General features: G+C 45.3%; 1 protein-coding gene across 2 annotated transcripts in view; it reads right to left on the bottom strand.

Moving 5' to 3' along the window:
- LOC134098558 (serine/threonine-protein phosphatase 2A 56 kDa regulatory subunit gamma isoform-like) overlaps nt 1-16,572 on the bottom strand; it is a 31,240-nt gene extending 14,668 nt beyond the window's left edge. The window contains exons 1-4 of one of the 2 annotated variants that reach the window (XM_062551636.1): nt 16,464-16,572; nt 15,695-15,754; nt 11,801-11,963; nt 441-640 (exon numbers count right to left, since the gene is read on the bottom strand). In XM_062551636.1, coding sequence (XP_062407620.1) covers nt 441-640; nt 11,801-11,963; nt 15,695-15,754; nt 16,464-16,499 — 459 coding nt within the window. In that variant the 5' untranslated portion in view covers nt 16,500-16,572. Of the gene's footprint in view, nt 1-440; nt 641-6,384; nt 6,603-11,800; nt 11,964-15,694; nt 15,755-16,463 lie in introns of those variants that run through there. The other variant, XM_062551637.1, reaches the window with a different exon arrangement.
- Nucleotides 16,573-16,823: the final 251 nt, after the last annotated feature.

Raw genomic sequence — 16,823 nt, 5'->3', positions numbered from 1 at the left:
GTTGACATTGCAAAAAAACACAACAAAAGTGCAGTAACTCTTGTCAAGTCACTAGTGTAACCCTTTTGGTAAGATAGTTTGTAGTACTGTAAGAGCTTGGGGCTATTCGGTTGGGTCAGATGTACAGTAGTTTCTCACCATATGGACTATCTCTGGGTCATTAGACTCATTATAATAAAGAGTTGTGGGATTTAGGTGTTTAGTAAACAGGGTTTGCAATTTTAGCTGTTTAGGATACAGGGTTAGGAGTTTTAAACATTTACAGTAGAATGCAGAGTTATGAGTTCTGGGTGTTTAGTAAACAGGCTACTGAGTTTTGGGTGTTTAGGTTACAGAGTTGAGTTTTAGGCATTCAGAACACAGGGTTATGAGACTGGGGTGTTTCGGGACACAGGGTTTTGAGATTCAGGAGTATAAGAAACCAGTAGCCAGTGCCTTACCATGTGCACCACCTCTGGGTAGATGGGCTCGGTGATGACGTTGCGGTTGTGGGTGATGTACTCCACCATCTCGCTGAGCGCGGCCCGCTTGACCTCCTTCCATTTGAGGTCGCTGAGCGGGTCGGACACAAAGTCGAAGAGCACGCAGCACTGCCGCAGCTTCTGGATGAACAGCTTCTCCTGCTCCGCTGGGGGCACATCTGGAGGAGGGAGGGGGGAGAGAGGGAGCCAGGTTATTATCACACTGATACTCTATTTGTGTTGGTGTCTAGAAGTTTATCTCCTGCATCTCCTCTATCTATCTGCTTCCTGTCCACAACCTTTGGGTCCAATCACAAACTAGCTTATCCAAAAGACTGGTCTGATTGATTGAAGGACTATCCAAGCATACAGTCATTTGAACGATGCCCATTGATCATGCCTCTCGTGCAGTAGATATAAAGCGCAGACTCCCCATACTAAATGTTCAATCTTAAAAGATTGAGCTTAGTATGGTGATAGCCAGACTATGTTTACAATATTGTTTGCTTTTGTAGGAAGACAAAGTAAGTGGGAAGCCAGGGGTGTGTTTGTGTTACAGTATGGGGCAGATGTGTTTGGTGAGGGCTCTAGTCACTTCCACTTTAAGCCTTTTAATTATCTTACAACGTTTCCCCCACCACACTCACATCAAATGTGTTGAGCAAAGAAGACAACATGACACAAGCAAAATCAAATTGTTATTGAGCAGTCACATTCAGCCAATGGACTCCCCGACGGCAGGTTTAGGAATCGAACCCGAGCAGACCAATTGTCAGGCAGACACACAATCGATGCGCTGCCACATGATTCACCATGCTGATGAAAAGCAACAGGTTTCCCTCTGTGACACAAACAAGCAAGCGCCGCGCCCCACCCTCAGTCTATGGTGTGCTGTGGACAGAGCACTTCAGCCCTGCTACTGGGGGTTACTGCGAATTCCGGCTGCAGGAACATACAATGTGGTGCTGTTTTGGTGCTGACGCGTCTGTACCTGACTCCGTTAATCTCGCTTTCCACCTCGACACCGCCTGAAGCGCCACGAAGAACAAGCTATCAGGAGGGTACAGCTGAGGTTAAAAGTCAGCCTCAGATCAGTAGTCACGAGAAAGTCCCTCGGTGGCGTGATCAAGCCATGGAAGTGATAATGGGGGATGAGATTCGATGTGGCACGCCTTAGCTCGCCCAGCTTTGGGGGCGAAAGTGGGTCCACAGACCTAGCGAGCAACTCATGTCAAATGGGAAAGTTCCATTAGACAAGAAGCATTCAAGTTTGAACTACAGCTCATTAGAAAAAAAATGAGCGCGGTCTTTGGAGTAATTCCCAGGAATTTCAGAAATAATTCAACTACCTGCTTTATTCACTGTCAATACTTCAGAGAACCCTTCATACCAGAAGATATTGCCTATTCCATGAAATTCCACACAGAGTGATCAACTGCTATTGTCTTGAAGCTTTCCATACAAATGTGTGAGTCACCATAATGAATAGTGTAATTTCAGAATCAGACACTCAGACAAGAGTAAACCACCACCAGATAAAACAGGCATCAATCTTCACCGACCGCAGCGACGAGCTGATGAGAGCCTGAGCGGAAATGAAACCCAAGGCATCTGAACGTGAAACTGAACCTGCAAAACACCGCCAGGCTCTAACATTAGACTCTAGACTCTAACGGTCGGACGGAAGGTCTGATGATCCCACCGAGCTGCACCCACGCTCACGTTTCCTCCTCTGCACACCCCACAGGGCCATGTTAGGCTAATGGCCCTACCGTAATGCGCACAATAAGAAGTCTCACTAAAGCTTTACAATGAACGAAAGTTAATTTAGCATCATAGGCGCTGTACAGCGTTCACCACAAATGAGTCAGCTCGATGATCCAACACGCCTCATGACTGCCACAGTTCATACACCAGAACTTTGTTTGTTGATAAGACTACGTACTTTGCCCACCATTAAATTATGGCCCCAGAATGTCCACACAAAGGCCTACCTCACACTCACACCACTGTTCAGTCTATAAAACGAAAAAAAATACAGTGTATAGTTCAGATGCAAAAGCCTCTAAATCCACTTTTTGTCAAAAATAAGATAATGATGGTGAGTGAATGCTCTTCACATATAGTGTAAGTTAATTCAATAGTTTAGCTTCAAAACTCACTAAATACCATTCTCTTCCTGGTCTGAAATATTGATTTATAGGCAAACCCCTATAGGAACCTGATACAACTACAGTTGATCATAAGAGTTTACTGAAGCCCATCTTTAAATGGGCCAGTTTTCCCATAAATGCATTAAACCTGGAACTTAAGCCCAATTCGGATGGGACTAGTTTTACAGGGGGATGTAGAGTAATGCAGGTTTATCACATGACCTCTGTAATGTAAATGTCCAATTCGGACGGGACTAGAAATCCCTATAATTTGACATGGGAGGAGTAACTACTTTTATGTTCTGCCGTCAGATCTTCGTCGCCGTGCACGTGATGCGTTACGTCAGTTGCATGCGGCATTTCAAAGACTACACAAGTTGATTAAACTAGCAAACGTTAGCTTTATGTTATGCCATAAGTGGTTTGAAATTGCTAACAACATCAAGCTATCAGGCAAACGTCTTATTAGAAGCTGCACAGCATGTTATGCTTTCATTCAGACTGGTGTACAACATAGGGAATTGGGTGAAATTGTTTTTAAATCAGGATGTGACGAAATATTACAGACATCTTTACAGAGGGTCGCATTCGCATGGGATTAATATTACCTGCGGTAATTTCCCCGAACCGTTTTACTGAAGGTAAAAGTGTCTGCAAATGTCACGGACATACTCCGTTATGTTTACTGAAAAGGCGCATCCGGACGGGACTAAATTCCCTGGTTATTATTACTTTTCCTCATGTCACCCCATAAAACTAATCCCGTTCGCATAGGGCTTTAGTTCTAGACTATAGATCTTCAATAGAGATTTTGTTGTTTGTGAAGCTCTCTTTTAGTCTAAAACTACAACTTAATGTGTACAAGATAACACAGCCCAAAGTGTTCAAGTAGTGTCATGGCTCAAGATTCTTACCCTAATCCTACAGACTAGTGCGTTTCCCAAAGGCACCGTTGGATGACTACCATCGACAAACGTAATTTTGAACACCTGGTCTCTTAACTGCCATGGTGGATGGTTAATGACACCTTCGTGATTGGCCCATTAGCTTTGTTTAATTTGCCTCTTTGTTTCCTTGCTTGTTTGTTAGCTTATATTGCTGTTGATGCTACTGTGGTTTGTTTTCTGACTAGGCCCTGTGGCTGATCTTCTGCCGTATACATGTACATGGCTTAAAGCAAGGAGATATGTGGCTGAACTTATCCTAAATTTGAGATTACTTATTTACACATTATAAATGGCACAGCTTAAGCCTGAACTCCTGCACAGTTTTTACACACTGTGGTTTAAATGTCTACTGTGTTTACTGCACTCGTTTGTGGCCTACTGCTTAGGGAATCAGACTGGTGGTTCCCAACCAGTTATTGAACAGAGCTCTCCCAAGTCCACACCCACGGCTACCCCAACTGCTCCCTGGGCGCTGTAGGAATGACTGCTTACTGCTCTGGGTGTCTCAATTTGTTTTGTGTGTGTGTGTGTGTGTGTGTGTGTGTGTGTGTGTGTGTGTGTGTGTGTGTGTGTGTGTGTGTGTGTGTTCAGATGCAGATGAATAGTTTTCCTCAGAATGAAAAACAGTATCCATCTCTCTTTCTCTCCTAAGTAACTAGCAACACCAAGGTGATTGGGGATGTGCACAAAACAACACAAACAGAAAACAGACACCAGCAGTACAGCAGGACAAGTCTAAGGTGACCGAACATCCTAAATCAACATCAGGTCACCAAATCCGTTACAGCTCTTCTGTCTTCATTGCACACACACACACACGTGCGCACGCACGCACGCACGCACGCACGCACGCACAAGCTGGAAAGTGGAAACCTATAACATAAAATGCAAAACTTGTCAAGTAATTGATCTGAGCCTTGTGCTTGAAGAGATGCTGAATGGAATATGCTTCATAACATTTTCTCATGAGGATCATGAACAAGCGTTCAGAGAAAACCAGATATGATCACAAGGACTTCCAGGCAACATATCAGAACATAACAGATCACCATTTCTTGAGTTGAGCACAATGGTGTGTGTGTGTGTGTGAGTAAGCCTCCAACTCTCCATTGCCATTCTCCATGACACATGTGTTTCACATGCTGGCCTCTGGTCACACACACACACACACACACACACACACACACACACACACACACACACACACACACACACACACACACACACACACACACACACACACACACACACACACACACACACACACACACACACACACACACACACACACACACACACACACACACACACACACACACACACACACACACACACACACACACACACACACACACACACACACGGCCTGAATATTTCAGGTATGTGAGGAAATGGGAGCCTTGTTTTGTAAGTAGATACAGCATGCAGTAGATGCACGGTCTCACGTGTGTGTGTGTGTGTGTGTGTGTGTGTGTGTCCAAGCCCTTGCTGGCATGTAGAACATAGTTCTACTTTCAGAATCACAACTGTACAACACAGTCACCTTCCCAGGGTGTCCACAACCTCCCTCCACACACACTTAAAATGTCGACTTAACACAAGATGTTCAACAGCTATTTCACTGCTACACTGTTTCCACGTTTGATCAGGGCTCTTTAATCATTTAAACCATTTTTTTTACTTGACACAAAGGCCTCTTTGCATAATTGTAGGTAGGCCCTAGCCACACAATAGACATAGAAAGTAGGCTATAAACTCATCACCAAATAGGGTATTTATACGCGACTGTAGTGCAACCTCATTGCCATTCAGAATTTGGCCAGTGGCTGGTTGTTTAGGTTCTTCATTCTCTACAACACGTGCGTGCGCGCACACTCACAAACACAGGCACAGACACACACACACACACACACACCAGACAACCCCATCATTGCAGTGTTCGTGTTGGCTCAGTCAGGAAGAGGAATCTCCTCTGTATGACAAGCTCCCAGCACAGAAGAGGAAGCACCAGAACAAAACAAAACAAAAGGCCTCCTCCCTGGTGACGACACAAACACACACATACTACACACACACATACACACAACTAGATATGCCCTGCAGCCCTTTAGGCAACACCACACGTCAAGGCACACACACACACTTCCCCAAACTGTGACTTCACTTCCTTTGACAACAGCAGTCTCAGTGGGGGAGGGGAGAGGCTGTGAGACGGTAAAACGGCTGCCCTCTCCACTCCCCTGACCACAGAGTCCTCCTCCAAACCGCCTGTTTGCTTGTTTCTTCCTCTCCCCCTCGTCTTCCTTCCTTCCCTCTCTCTCTCTCTCTCTCTCTGAGACACTCACAGTTGCCGTGGCGTGGTTCTCTTCGAGTAATGAGCAATATAAACAAACCGCCTCTCTCCTCGGTGCCTGTGTCTTCTGGGACAGGGCCAAAACTGGAGCCTCGTTAACACCACAGCCCAGACACGAGACCCCCGTGACGGCCTCTGAGCACTCAGCTCAGCGCAGCTCAGCCAGCCAGCCGCTTGCTCCACATCAGACCAGCGGTGTGAAAACAAAAGACAACACTCAGCCCCTTTCCTTGCAGTGATCACAGACAATCACAGACGGTTGCGCGCACACACACACACACACACTCACAAACACACACGTACACACAGACTCCCGCTTCCTAAGCGACCCCCGATCACCCCCTCCCCTGCCCTTTCCCTCTCCAACTCGGGTTAATGATCCAGAAACCCTGCTCTCTCTCTCTCCCCACTGCTGCTAACGCTAACGGCTAACGCTAACGGCTAGCGGTTAGCACTGCTTGCTTGCTCACCTCTGAAGTGCATGAGGGCCACGGGCTGGAAAGGCCCGTTGGAGCTGGGAGCATCCAGGACCATGGCGACCTCTCCTCTAGAGCATGCCAACATCCAGGGACAGGGGGTCCAGCCACAGGGGCAGGGGCAGGGGCGGCAGGGTGAGGGAGAGTGAATGGGTTATGCGCAGGAGCCAGACTCCATTTTAGCACGGCACACTCTCAGCAGAAAATGAAGCTCCGCCGCTGGAGGGAACCAGCTTGAGCCAGTGATGTCATTCAGGCACAGCCTCGCAGCCATTGGCCCAGCCCGGTCACGTGACCCGGTTGTCAGGCTGCAAAGCAGAGGAGGCGCGGGATTGGCCGGGGGGCGGGAGGAGGGGCAGGACAAAGAAGCCGATTGGCGTTTACGGGGCTTTCTGGACTGCCTGTGAAGGGCAGATAATCTTCCCTCAGGAGAGAAGTTTAAAGCCCTGCCGGAAGAGCCTGGCTTTGATGAAGCTCAGAGCCTGGGTTTGCCATCCGCTCTCACACACTCCCTCTCTCTCCATTTAATAGTCACATTATTAAACGCCTTTCCAAAGAGCTCTGCTGTCTATTGTCAATATGTAAATGGGACTCCCTTCCCTTATAGAGACAGTGGGATGGATATCAAGCAAGGAGCTCAGAAAACACAAAATAATAATAAATGAATCCAATGCCCTTCAAGTGTCACAATTCACAGTCATCAAGGTCACGTACGTGGTTCGGTTCGTGCTCCTAACAGACATAACATTACAGAGCTTAAGCAGTGCTGAGAAATAAGATGTCTATCTATCTATCTATCTATCTATCTAAATAAGATGAAGACCGGCTACACCTAAGCGCTCAATTAATAAAAACTAAATGACTATACATTCAACCATCCCCCAAGGGAATGTCAGCAGCATCTAAGCTCAAGTCTGCCATCTCAGATGAGCAACAGCCAGAGCAGCAGACAGAAGCAGGGAGAGCGAGCGAAACAAAGACTTTCAGCACAGCATCAGAAGTGCAACCGGAAACCACAACCACTGTACCTGGAGCAGAGCATATGAGCAACGACACAACACACAAAGCTCACACTCCCCCCCCCCCCCCCCCCCACACACACACACACACACACACACACGTGGCTTCTGCTGTTAACAAGCAGAGGGGAACATTTTACAGACACAGCAGGTGAACAGTGACAGGGCTACCAAAGTGTGCACACACCCAACACACACACGACACACGTAGAGAGGGAAATATCTACACACACACACACACACACACACACACACACACACACACACACACACACACACGGCTGCATCTAACAAAGGTTCAAGGTCTGTGCAAAATACGAGCTAGAAATAAACAAATCAAGCATGACGGTCATTACATTACTACATCAAGTAATGCACATTTTGTCATTTGTGGTTTTAAAAAAGCAACATTGAACCGGCCTCAGCAGTTAGAACAGAAGATCCTCTTATTCAGAATGTCTTGCTGTGAACTACAGTAAGTAAATATAAAAGCAAATAGTGTCAAATCGCGCACAAGCCATCTCCCTTGTGTGCAGTGTGTCCTGAAGAAATGTCTGATATCAGATATGATTATGACTCTGATGATATCAAGATTGGGATCGGGCCATAATAAACTCTACGGGACTTTACGCAACTGCACAATACATTTTGACGTGTGCAAATCATATGATTTGCATTCAGTGTTTCTAACGAGACAAAACTCTGCCATTACTAAATCAGTGTGGTAAGCAACTTTCTATCGTCATACAAAAACAGAACACCTGTGCAGTAGACTGTGCAACAGAAATTGACTAATGGCAGAGGAAGGTAGAACCACCTGTAAAAGCACCAAACCTTTTTTTAGCCAAAACATCACAGCACATGCTCTTTACACCACAAGTTTATGACGACAGGGAAACATTTGTATCACCGTTACATTATCTTAGAACAGCATAGATGGAGAATGATCGCCCTCATGCGATCACACTTTCTACAGTTCCAGTAGCAGGCAGCAGGTGGCGCCAGAAGGCAGGCTACAGTGACACATGGCTCCCACCAGCACCAGACAGACTGCTGGTCTGATTTATGTTCTGACCCACTGAGCTCAACACAGTCTGAGCTGCTCATGCCACTTCAGTGGATCATCTACCAGCAACCTCCCAAATATAACCTGAGGAGTTTTGCCACTCGCTACAGGACTTTGTCGCGCGTTCACACATTTATTTATTCATAAATACATTTAAATGGCGCTTTCATCCAAAGAGCCTTCTCACCTACTGCAAGGCCAATTGGAGTGGCTCGGTTGGCTTGCTCTTATAAAAAGCCATCAATCTACGCATGAGAAATCTCACTGTGTCTCATGGTCTCCGGGTCTTTTCTTTCTCAATCTTGAAGATTAATGTTCAGCACCAGCACCACCAGCCCTTTCCTTTCAGGGGTGCGGAGGAATAAAATGCATCTGACTGGCCGTCCTCTGAGACACTTCCTCAAGCAAGCTTGGGATACAGTTACGAGCGTGATCCAAAACTAGCTTGATAAATGTGAGACCACAAACATATGCTTGCGCTCGACAGCGGAACCAGACAAGTGAGAGAGCCACATAGGCCAAACCACACCGAAAAATAGGGGATGCAGCTCTGCGAGCCAACTGGCACGTCTAAAATCAAGGCTCAGCGCTCCACGCAGACTGACACAGACCAGGCGCCTTCACGGTACCGGGCCTCTGATACAGCGGCTTCAGCATCAGATGGGAGGCTCATCGGCCTCCTCGCAAGGACAACAGGAAGTCCATTTGCATGCCATCTGGAACTCTGCATAAAGGTTCTCTCTCTGGCACTCCACATAAAAGATTCTCTCTGGACTTAAGGTAAAAGAATCACCTCAGGTAAAGGCTTTACTTCAGGAGGAACAAGGGGGTGAAGGAGGCATCTATAATATTTAAAAAGGTTCATCTTAGGAACTCAAAAGAGCTATGATGCCAAAAGTGAAGTTCATGTCTGGACACAGTTAAGAGCCCTACCTTCTGGCAGAACACTACCATAGTAAAGACTGCCAAAGCCATTTCTAACGGACTCACAAACAACGTAGCGCATATGGAGTGTTGTGAAATAAAAACCCAGCTTAGAACACCGAGATTATGGTCCAAGCATTCTCGTTTGCACTGCCAAAATAGTCAACGTCAACCAGAGAAGTCCCAAGACTTAAGCATCACCAGTCACGGATCAATGGGGCTAACAGGGTTTATCCGAGATGCTGGCCAACGTTTTTTCTGGAGTAGAGGAACTCCACGGAGCTGAAATGAGTCTAGTCCCCAGCAGGGCCAACTGTCGCTACAAAATACAGAAAGAACACATATAAGCGGCAGAAGTAGGCCCACACAGCACCAGAGAGAGAGAGAGAGAGGGGGGGGGGGGTATTGACAAGAGTAGACCAAACTTCAGAGGAAAAGCCAGTGAAAAATGGAAATGGTGAAACCAGGCCTCATTGGTTAAGTGCGAAACCTAGATGACGAGAACGTGGAAATGAACAGTGTGTTCGACAGTTAAGAATCGTGTACCAGACAGACCCACAGCACAGAGTTATGCACCACAGGACAAGCAGCCCACAACTGCACCAAAAAAGATCAGAGACACAAAACCCAAGAGAAAGAAAGTTCGGAGAGAGGAGCGAGAAGGAGAGAGAGAAGGAGAGAGAGAGAAGACAACCAGACTGTGGCTCCCAGTTCTCCAGCGCAAAGTCCCATGGTGATGCAGGGGGGGGGGGGGCCTGGGGCATTAGGCTGTTATCTCTGGATTAGCCCTAAATATAGAGCACTGGCTACTGGCTACGGCCAATCCAGCACAAAGTCTCTCCAGTCAGCGCTGCCTGTGGCCACATCCTCCACACTGCACAATTGCATAACGCAGGCCCTCAGACAAGGAGCAGTGCCACGGACGCGTGGTAGGCCACGCAACACGGCACCCCTCCGGGCTGCGTAGATAGACTACAAGAGGGCCGAACTGGAAGACCTACCAGAGCTACGACCTCAGGGTGGACCCTCACGTCTGATTGGTAGCTGCTGCCTTTTCATTTGAACAAAGATTTGTCCATTTTCAAAACACACGCTTGCTTTTTTCGTCTGGATCCGGAAGCTTTCAGAGAATATGAAAAAAAGACTAAATGTACGCATTATGGATGGCGTACGGATGGAAGGTTTTTGTCAATTTCCCCCCCCCCCCTCTCTAATTCATAGCCATGAATAAGCCTTTAGGAGCATGCATGGGACTGACTCCAGCTGGTAGTGTTTGGATGACTTCTCTAAACCAAACACCTTACCAGTATAAAAATGTCATCATGAAATCAAAAACATACCGAATGGCAACCTCTCTGTTAGAAACACAAAGGTCTATTGTAGCATAAATCATACATGTAGTGCCATAGTAGCATTATCACCACCATTTGGGCTAGTGTCAGTTTTTCTGCCATCACCATCATGACTTATTTCAACTCCTTGATGGTAAGTTTACTTGTTGGAGTGATGTGTGTGAAAAGGAAAGGAGGTACATTACAATGTAATAAAAAATAAAAGGAGGTACATTACAATGTAATAAAAATAAGAGTTTGATGTACGAGCGACATTTCAGGGCAAGTACAAATCAGATGGGGGAGGAACATCTGATGTTGGACCATGGGACTCTAAATAAATAGCCTTGCCGTGCATCATCGGCCTGACCGTTACGAAACCAGCTCAGAAAGTACAGGTCTACTGACCTTACATCCAAGGGCAGCCTATCTAAACCACCCACATGATGGCCCACAGGTGTTCAGCCAAGCTAATGGCCATGCTTGCATCCCTGTTTTCAGTTCAGACCTGACCCCACTACCACTTATGTTACACAACAGACACTGGTCTTGGCACAGTGCTCGGATGGCTAATGCTCTCTGCCGTGTCCTGAGGCTGCTGCTACTGCCACTGCTGCTGCGGCACATGATTCGACCAACAGTCTTGTATTCTCAACAAGGCCCTCAAATGTTCCTTCACGGTCCTTCTGCAATATCAGTCCATCAGTCACCCTTTTCACCCACAAGCACTATGCCTTTACAGCAACATAGAGTATTAACTACCCTGCGTCTGGAAAGAGAAGGAAAGACTGCAAAAGGTGACAGACTCGTCGGCCTTCAACAACACTGAGCATCCCAAAGCTACTTCATTACAGCCACACAAGTTTAAAACGAGAGATACTTGTCGACAAAGGATTCAGTGCTTTCCTAAAAAACCTACACAAAAGCTAGCACACAATGACCTACGCAAGATTATGGCATGAATACAATACGCTTAATTGTTGCACAAATGCCCCAATCCATGCCATTTCACAGCAAATACCATACCCTTTGAGTGTGTGTGTGTGTGTGTCCATGTAAGCCCAGCTCACCTTTGAAGGCAGGGAGTTTCTGCAGCTCCCGGTTGTTGCTGAGGCTGAATCTGGACGAGCTGGGCCTCTTGTCCTTCTTGACGGGCGTCTGGGATCCGCTCTGCTTGCCCTTCAGCAGCTGGGTGGGAGGTGGGACGCTGTTGCTGCCTTTCCTGTTGGAACCCTGTGCAGGTAGAGAACAGATCACCATTATATTACATTACATTTGGCTGATGCTTTTAATTTCAACTAAAGCGACTTACAACATGTCACACAGAAACGTGCACAACAGAGACTGTATGCCATACAGTAATTTCCTGCATATAAGCCGCATTGTGTATAAGCCGCAGGACTGTGTTTTATACAAGTTAAAAGAAACAAAACCATATCAACACCATATTAACTGCCCCCTGTATTAACCTCATAGCTGAGGAAATGTAGCAAAATCAATGTATAAGCCGCGGCTAATAGTCGGGAAATTACGGGTACGCAAACTACAGGGTTCATACACATTTCCACCAGAGAATTTCCATGACTTTTCCATGATTTCTTCACAAATTTCCATGACCTTATATTTGTCAAAACCTCACATCAACTAGTGCTACATTAATAATAGATATGACAGGTGAGATAACAGGATGGTTACCTAGAAGGAATGCTCTCAAAACTTAAAAGTTTACCAATCGGATGTGACATAAGTGTGAGACATGACCTGCCCAAATGAGATATGTTTCTGAGTTGAATTGGGTGAAGCAAATTTCCATGACTTTTCCAAAACTTGTTTCCAAAATTTTTGTTTTCCAAAACCTTTCCAGGCCTGGAAATTGGCATTTTCAAATTCCATAACTTTTCCAGGTTTTTTAAAAACGTATGAACCCTGAAACTAAGATCACTGTATGTTGCCCCCCTACTCTACAAAAGCTTCATCCAACCCCTTCTACTCTACTGCAGTTAGAGAGGCCAGACACCACAACAGCATGAGGAACAGTGTGCCATCAATGAATGCTTCCTTTATGAACCGAGCACGATTGACAAGTTTTGTGAAGTAGACTTCGAAACAGTTCAAACTACAACCATCTGCATGTGGAGTGGGCAATGGGGGGCATCAACTTTATTAAAAGTAATTCAGATATTCCACACTGTGTAGTGCGGCAGATCGACAATAAAAGTTTAAAAACTGTTAAGGACAAGGTTCGAAAATTAGCAACATCCATCAGGCAAATGGTACATTTCCGACATAAAATAATGGTTGATTATTGTGTGGCTGGTGAATCTAACCATTTGTCTGTCAGTGGTAGCTGGCAAATGTTTCCATTTTAAAATGTTCAAAAATCCTGCTTAGGAGTTACTTGCAAGTCTACTACTGCAACACCTAAAATCATTAAAATTATGCATGAAGACAGAGAGCAACAGCACCGGAGTCTTCAAGAATATAATTAATTAATGTATAAGCAATACATCATGAAATCATAAAATAGTCTGAATCATATTAAAATAACTCCAAAGCACTACAAGGTGTTGGCCTGTCAGTTTTGTGTTTGGTTGTGCAGCTCTCTGGTCTGCTGGCCGACGACCTCATTAAACTGTGATGTAAAAGAGGAGATCACACACACACACACACACACACAGAGAGAACAAGAAGAGCCGAGTAAAGCACAGGGCTGCAGTCAGTCATCTAATCTTGGCCTTCTCCAAGTGCACACTAATGAGGCGACAGCTTGCAGCGCGCCGATTTCAATTCGAAAGAGGCAGCCGTATTAGCGGCTCCTCAGTGATGGATCACAGAGAAGAGTGCACTGGATTAGGGCCCCAAGATGGAAGGCGTTGGACACGTCTCTCACGCACTGACACACACACATTCCCAATCAAGCACTGCTGGAGAATGTACACAATTTTAAAAGGTCAACCAAGCAAATCTCTGATAACACTGCCACAGTAATAAGGCGCAATATTGTGTGTTCACACATCGTGATCTAAAACCACTTCGCAACTAATTACATTTATTGACTTTGATTATTTCATGAGCAATTCATGTCCTCCAGGTGGCACTATTCTGCACTGGTTGAGGCTAGCTGGTCTTCCCTTCCCTTACAGCCTCCGCCTCTACAGTCCACATCAGAGAGCCAGAGGGAGGCTCGTCCTCACATCATGGGGCCATGCTCATAAACAGACCACCAGCTAGGAGATTACATGGATAGGCCAACACCGCCACAGCAGGGCTTCAGTTAAACAGGGTTTCTAGTCTCGGCACATTTTTACAAATCAAAGTACAAATCAAACAACCACTTGAGAAAAAAAATAATACTATTACTATAGGTGCTGTCAACTTATTGCATGCAAAATCCACAGCACTTCTTCCTTCAACATAGTCTCATGGTTGGATGAATAGTGCAGAATGCAGTAATGACTGACTGCAGGGCCTGAAGCCTGTGTCTGAGCAACATTCATTTTAGCCCTTTAATATCCATGACAATATTTAGATGTTTGAAGGATCCATGGGTATGAGGAGTCTCCCAGTGTACCCTTATTTAAGCCACCACCTCTCTAGTCATGTACAGTTGAGACAGACAGAATTATTCATACCCACTGTGTTGCCTTTTGTGAACCTACTGGTAAATAATAATAATAATAATAAAACTGATTCATATCTTTCAGCTTCACTGTAGGCCTATATATGGTTCAACTGGTTTACAACATTACATCATTGTGCAGAGGCCTCTGTTGGCCCAATCACTGACCGTTTATTGGGCCTAATACAAGTGTACTATATGTGCTGATTTTATCTGTTGTTTAAAAGATTTTAAACAGTTCTTACTATATTGTTTCACACTTATTCATATCACCGACAAGAGTTGATCAACTGAACCAGCTGCAAACTGGGGCAATGTTTGAGTGGTGCGACAAGGTCTGGGACTCAAATTTAGTCAAATCTAGATCATTCAGAGACATGAATCTGTGATTCAGTGCAGTGGAACCTGGTTAAATAACTGACATGCCATTCTGGATCCAAATGTCTGTATCTCCACATTCCCTGATTGTCAATCAATGAATAACTGCTATGAAGACTACTGGAATCGAGATTTAGACATGCCAATTCACGCACAATTACATTTCATTGTTTGCATATGGCAATGGAGCATATTATAGTTGAGAACCCAATACATCCGGAGAGTAGAACCCATCTTTATCCTGACAGGTTATTAAAAAAAAAAAAAAAAAAAAAAAAAAAAGCCAACAATAGATCTACTGAGCACCAGGCTACAAGGCAGATAATCTGTGCTGAAATGTAGTTTCCCTTGATTGTGTGCCCTGGGGCTCACTGAGTCAGGACTAAACACTCGCACACAGCCGAGGAGCACATGACATTGTGTTGTGTTGTGTTGTCGTATGGACAATGCACACTACCCAGAACCACAACGTCGGGCACAACCGGGCACAACTAAGCTAGAAGACGGGCGTCTCAGCCGATATTGAGGATCAGGCTCGCACATAACAGAAGCTATCCTGATGTCGTAAGCGGTGACGACCGGTGTCCCCTGAGACAAACTGGTGCAATTACGTTAACGTTAGCTACTGTAGGCAGCAAGCTACTAGTAGCTATCGTTATCTTTACCACCTCCTAACGTGAAGGGAAAGGCAAAAACCACAATCGCCATTTGAATCAAATAGTTCTAAGACGCTTTCGCCGAATTGTGGGGCGTGGTGCACTTGTTGAGTTTGTTCAAGGCAAATCTCTACATCTCTGAGACGGTCCAAAAGGATGCTAATGTCATCTTGGTTATCCTGTATTGAACTACACTCATCCTCGGCTAAATTACCGGGGTGACGCTGTTTAGCTGACACGTCCATAGCTCAGTATGATGGATTTAAAGACATACGACTATCATTTAGCTTTTAAAATGCATTATTCCTTACCTCGTGTTCGGCATTCTCTTGACCGCCCGTTTTGCCAACTTTTCCAGACTTTGGTGATTCCTGGAAACAAGGACGAAAAAGAGCCGGGTGGTAAGATGGCTAACGTCAGCCATAGGTTGTTAGCGAACAATAACTTAGCAAGCTGTCAGCTCCAACGGGGCTTTTGAAAATGCATATTCTCCCAATTTGTCAACATGTATCACAGTAACGTTCAAAAGAAAAAAAACACACTAGCCAAAAAAGTTACAACTTCCCTTTATGGTTGCAACCACCTCGCTAAAGCAGCATCTACCTAGCTAACACAGCCGCCAAGTAATTGGTTACCATAGTTAACGACGCTAGCTCTGCACCAAGGTAACATAGCTTCATCCAGCTACATAGCAAGTGGCCACTCCTCAAGCTAGCCAGATAATTAGCGAACACCAAAATACATAACAGTTATTCAGATGTCACAAGGAGTTTTATTTGACTTAAAACATAATATTATAAACGTGCTAATAACGACAGACCCAACAGTAAACTTTATTTTGAAGGCAAGTGTCATGAAAAATATGTGTCCTTTGACAAACTGATAGCAGGCTGTGAGGTTGGCTACATTAGCTGACTAGCCATCAATTGGAAGCTAGCTAGCGAATACCGTGGATGGCTGACACCCTCGGGAAGACATGAGATGCAGGCGAGGCCTTCGCATTTTAACGGATGAATTAAAAAGTAGGCGCACTTTCATTTAAATGTACTATTATCGACATGACGTATTAACTAAACGTACCTTATCTTTTTTCGTTTTATTCGGCATTGCACTCATGTGTTCTTCCTCGCCCCTCTTTTACTCTCTTCACTAGAGCCCACTCCTGACAACTCTTGTCCGACTGTAGCGGTTTGCCTCTCCCCTAACATATGATAGGCTGGTACACTTCTGTCAGGTGACCCAGCGTTCTTGCTGTCAGCCCTACTACGCTCTGGTTTATCCTCCGAGTTACAAAAATAGACGTTTATCAAGGATCAAAGATGTTCTTCCTTAAGCGGGCAGAAATGTACGGATATAAATTAACTAGTGCTAAAACGAGTCCATGGAAGTGAGTAAAATGTCAACATAACATTTGCAATAACTACAATAGTAACTCACCGC

This window comes from Sardina pilchardus, chromosome 12 (genome assembly GCF_963854185.1).
Source record: "Sardina pilchardus chromosome 12, fSarPil1.1, whole genome shotgun sequence".
In the NCBI taxonomy this organism is placed as follows: Eukaryota; Metazoa; Chordata; class Actinopteri; order Clupeiformes; family Clupeidae; genus Sardina; species Sardina pilchardus.
This window is presented reverse-complemented; position numbering and strand designations above follow the sequence as displayed.